The 4,950-nt window shown below is 34.7% G+C and overlaps 1 protein-coding gene across 2 annotated transcripts; it reads right to left on the bottom strand.

The window, feature by feature from the left end:
* Positions 1-707: 707 nt before the first annotated feature.
* Positions 708-4,520, bottom strand: LOC105126443 (somatic embryogenesis receptor kinase 2-like). Of its 2 annotated transcripts, XM_011027315.1 has the most exons (8): positions 4,231-4,519; positions 3,815-3,947; positions 3,621-3,692; positions 2,868-3,011; positions 2,071-2,142; positions 1,900-1,971; positions 1,730-1,815; positions 708-1,276 (listed from the first exon to the last, which is right to left on the bottom strand). In XM_011027315.1, exons 1-8 carry the CDS (start codon positions 4,322-4,324, stop codon positions 1,200-1,202), a joined length of 750 nt encoding a protein of 249 aa, XP_011025617.1. In that variant the 5' UTR covers positions 4,325-4,519; the 3' UTR covers positions 708-1,199. The 2 variants fall into 2 exon arrangements, with proteins under 2 accessions (XP_011025617.1, XP_011025618.1); XM_011027316.1 differs by lacking the exon at positions 2,071-2,142 and having other exon boundaries at positions 4,231-4,520.
* Positions 4,521-4,950: the final 430 nt, after the last annotated feature.

The raw sequence follows: 4,950 nt of genomic DNA, 5'->3' as shown, positions 1-4,950 counted from the left end.
ACTCACAGGAATCGCAGGGCATGGAGTTTTGTCAGTGGCATATGTAGGTATTGAACCTTGCAGACTGTTATCGTTAAGGCAGCTATTTGAAGTCGGGCATGCAACAATTACAACAATCTTAAGTTCCATTACTATCAGTAATTGCAGCAGAAAAAATCGAATCCTACTAAAGGAACAAAAACAAACACACTGAATTTAGGAATTAGGAGGCTGAAAAAAGGACCATATCTGCAATATCATTTGGACAGTGGAATGCATTATTATCAATTTATCTAGGTTAAAGACTTTTTCAAGGACCTGCACCACGCAGCGTCTCTTCCGTGCTTCGACAAAGTTCCTTTCTATTTCTTAGCAAATGTTTAAATCAGTATTTAATGTTCGCTATAAATCAGACCTTCATTTATCATGTTACTACTTTGCAGATAACGAAAAGACCTGAAAGAGTAGTCTAGGAGACAGCAAAGGTGGAGGTGTGTTCATACAGGAACCGCAATTTTGTCAGATTTCCCAATGTGTCTGGAATGGAACCATTGAAATTGTTCTAGTCAAGATCCAAGTTCAACAAGTTTGTCAGATTCCCAATATCACTAGGAATCGGTCCACCTGATAAGTTGTTGCCAGAAAGTTCCCTGTCATAGAAATATTGTTCTAATTCAAGGAGGACAAATATCTCTGATGGTGTGTTACTTGTCACAAAACTAGCACAATAAAGCAACAGGGGGTCGAGAATTAATAAAAGCAAAATAATAATAGACATTTTAGCGTTCCCAACCCAGCTCCAATGCACACAAAAGAGACCAATCCAAAGGAATCCACCGAGTATACTTAAAAATCCACAAGTCTGGTGCGTTCTTCACCTTATCTAGTTTACAAAGCTAAAACAAGTTTAAAATCCCTTTGGACCAATAAATTATCACTGCCGATCTGTTTCACCATCACAAGACATTTTGTCCCTGCAAATTGTCTGACAAGTAAAGTACATGCACAAGCAAATATGGCTTTCATGGCCTGTCTCCTACCGTAAATAAATAAAAAGCAATTCTTGCCTTTTAGTTCTCAAATGTGGGGTTCTTTGCTCTCAACCCAATCATATGAATTTCCGCCAATGAATTGATCAGCTTTCTAGGTGGACTGTAAACCAGGTTCATCAAAGGAATCCTTTTGTGGTTTCCTGTGTCTCCGCCAGCATGCAAACCAAATTACCAGAGCAGCAAATAGTGACACCACACAGCAACCACCCCTCCAACTATTGCTCCAATATTGGGCTTACTGTCTCCTGAAATGAAAAACAAGAGCGTTATATAGTCAGTTTTCTCATGCATATTTTGTCATAAAAGTCCTCGTTGTTTAGCTTTAAACAGACAGAAGCGACAGTAAAATCTCAAGAACATTAATAAACATAATGCCGATAATCTTCTTCTTTTTAACTCGTCTTGTTCTGAAATGTGAAAATCTTGCAATAAAAAGTTAGTGCTTAAGGAATTTGATGGTTCATACTTCTGTACTCCACTCGGTACTCTTGCTATACTTTGGGAAACGTCTTATGGCTGTCAAGACACAAGTTCTTATTGCTAAAAACTTGAGAAGTTAAACTATACTGGTTAACAAAAAAAGAAACAACAGGATACAAGCAATTCCGATAATCAAAGAACTGTGAGTGGTTCGTGGTCATTAGGCTAATTAATCTGGGATCACATCTAAAATTAATAAATCAATTAAGAGAGCATACCATCTGGACTAGAAACTGCAGGCGGGGATGATCCAGGGCAAGGCTTCTCAATTATTGGCCCGCATAGATCCAAGTTATTTGCATAACTGCAAATATAAAAACCATCGACTCGTCAGTCCCCACTAGTGAAAAATAAATCCATTTTACATCACTTTTACTTGGCACAAAACCTGATGGCAGTAAACAATGAAAATGAGCCATTTTGTGGAACAGGTCCTGATAGGCGGTTACTGGATAGATCCCTGCATTCAATATTCAGAAATGTTAATCCTTGAAGCCAAAATAATGCTAACTGCTACGAGAAAAATGGAAATGATTGTAAATTTTTTCTAGGAACTCACAAGACTTGCAAGGAGTAGAGGTTAGTAAGTGACATAGGTATTGAACCTGACAGGTTGTTGCTGTTGAGTCGGCTATTGGAAGTTTGGCATACAAAAAGATAACAATCTTGAGTTCCAATACTATCAGTAATCGCAGCATAAAACTCATAAATTAATACAATGAGAAAGCAAGGGAATAAATTTGCAAAATCACTTGGACAATTAGAAAACAAGTTGTCAAGGCTAAAGACCTTGTCAAGTTTCTGCATTATATAGCCTTCCTCAAGAGCTTGTTATTTCAGATCAAATAGTGGGGCGATTGTGTTAGCAATAGTTTCTTAAAAACCACACCTTCAGTTAGCATTTTGAGCAACTTGATTCATGAAAATTTAAGTCATTAAGATGCCATAAACACCACATAAATTTGTTTGCAGATGCTTTGGCATTCTCGAGCTAAGGGATAAGAAAAATCTAGAGATTCTTGGTGTAGCTAGTAGAAAAACAACGTCCCAATTGCATAGAAATTTGAAACATTGAGTCACGGTGATGTTTGAACAGCAGTTCATCATGTCTAATGGTACAGGAAAGAACTATTTCCCCAGTTTGTAGCTCCAAGTAACTTTTCTTTAACAACATCAGTATAAGCTAGCAAAGATTTAGAGCTAATCAACATAAATATCAGTACAAGATCTCCACTAAAGATTAATCTTACTGGAGAATTATGGGAACTAATTGCATTTTTCCTGTCTCTCACCACTTTGCAGGCAAGCAAAAAATAAGAAGTATTTGAATGTGCGGTAAAGAAATAATGCTCTTACAGGAATCGTAGTTTGAACAGCTTTCCCAATGCGTCTGGAATGGGACCATCGAAATTGTTGGTGTAAAGCTCCAAGCTCACCAAGTTCGTCAGGTTCTCAAGATAAACAGGAATATGTCCACTTAAGTTGTTAGCATAAAGTTCCCTGACAAGCAATGAAACCAAAAATAGATAAAACACTTAAACTATAAGACAAACAGGCCTCCCCGGACCATACAAGTGCACGGCGAGCCCATGCAAAGGGTTTGGTTAAGCCAGATTCCACCAAGTATACAAATGGAACCTAACCATACATTCCCCAATTATATCTTCCAAATCATCCACAATAACGATCCATCCTTCTCCAGAAAGAGATTTTATTAAATAACCAAAAATAACACTTGGTGGTAATTTTGCTTATATCTCCCCCCTGGAGCCCAGGTATCATATAAACCCCCAATATAAAGAGCTCTGAATACTAGAAGAAAAGCACCTATAACTAACAAGATTAAATGAATACCTAAAATTGTAATAATTTTACTTCTATCTTTCCATACATAACCATAAAATGGAAAAGATGAGTCTCGGGTGATAAATACCGCCAAAGCCCAATACTGCAGAGGAAATTAAATGAAGTACGCCAGATACAAAGCATGGAAAGGTGTCTGTGACTTCCTCGCCAAGACCCACCCCAAATGTTATTGCAGTTTAAGATGCAGGGATCGCGAAGGGAATGTAAGATTTAACAGATGGTAAAAAAAAAAAAAAGACTTACAAATACTGCAAATTTGTAAGCAGTGCAAGCTGTGGAACCAGTTGACCAGATAATAATGCATTTCCCATATCACTGCAGAAGAAGAAAGGTTATGGTCTTACATAATGAATTTCTTTTTACATATGAAAGATTGCAGGATTCACTTGTATATTTGAAAAGGGTAATTCAGGATTTGCCAAAATGCAGTTGCTTACAGTCTTACAACACTATCCAAGCTGTTGCATGTAACATGATTCCACTTGCAGGGGTTTTTGTCTGTACGATTCCAATTGTCCATGACATTGTTAGGATCTTGTAGATTGTTCCGAAAGATATACAGAGCATCGCCTGCTTATAAAGCCAAGCAACAACCACGGAAAAATCTGGAAATTAAACAATGTACATAACAATACAAGCTTGATAAAAATGTCCTAACAGGATGATTATAAATTTTTCTGCTAAGTAAATAAACTTCCCAATTACAGAACAATTTACTTCTGAAAACAAAATAAAGATTTCTTTTATCTGGACATTATTCTTCCAACTTAGGATCAAAAGAAGAAACAAAAACCACAAAGAATAAGATAATATAAAGCAAACCATAACACAAGCCATATATATGAATACACACCTTCCTCATTACCGAAAATCTTTGACAAAAGGACTGTTACTAGAATCAACACAGCAAGACAAGTCCTAAACTCTCTCCCCGTCAGCCTCCACATAATAATTACTATGAGAATCTCTTTACTTGCTTGCTTAAATCTTTGTCAATTTGTAATCAATGGCACTGTAAAGCATAACTTTTGTTTTGTTTAAAAAGATGGGTTTCCTTTGTTTTGTTTTGCTAACAATTGATTCAAATTCCTCCATTGCAGACTTTGCAGTCTAAAAGTCAACCAGTGTTTTACTGACAACCATCACATGGCCGCCAAACATGACTTCCAATAGCAAGAAAACGAAGGCCCGTTTGTGCTGAAAAGTAATTTTTTCCTGGACTGCTGTTTTTTTTAATTACATTTTGAAAAAGTAATTTTTTTATATTTAGTAATGTAATGAAAAATAAATCAAAAAATATTTAATATTTAGTTATATTATGAAAAATAATTTATTAATATTTTATTTTAAAAACTATTAAAATAATAAAAATTAATTTTATAAATTAAAAAATTGAATAAAAATAAAATTAAAAAAATTAATTTTATAAATTATCTCATATAAAATAAATAAAAATTAAAATAATAGAGATAAAATCTAATAGTTAAAAAAATTGAAAGATAATAAAATTAAAATAATAATAATAATAATAATTTTATAAATTATTTTAGATAAAATAAATAACAATTAAAAG

The sequence above is a fragment of the Populus euphratica genome, unplaced genomic scaffold (genome assembly GCF_000495115.2).
Source record: "Populus euphratica unplaced genomic scaffold, PopEup_1.0 scaffold78.1, whole genome shotgun sequence".
Taxonomy (NCBI): Eukaryota; Viridiplantae; Streptophyta; class Magnoliopsida; order Malpighiales; family Salicaceae; genus Populus; species Populus euphratica.
Note: the sequence above shows the minus strand (reverse complement) of the source record. Positions and strands in the feature narration are given on the sequence as shown.

Coding starts and splice junctions, on each gene's coding strand:
- LOC105126443 (XM_011027315.1), bottom strand. CDS start 4,324: ATGTGGAGGCTGACGGGGAGAGAGTTTAGGACTTGTCTTGCTGTGTTG. Junction 2,143..2,867: donor CTGTTCAAACTACGATTCCT/GTAAGAGCATTA, acceptor AACTTCCAATAG/CCGACTCAACAGCAACAACC. Junction 1,972..2,070: donor CTCTACTCCTTGCAAGTCTT/GTGAGTTCCTAG, acceptor TATTGAATGCAG/GGATCTATCCAGTAACCGCC.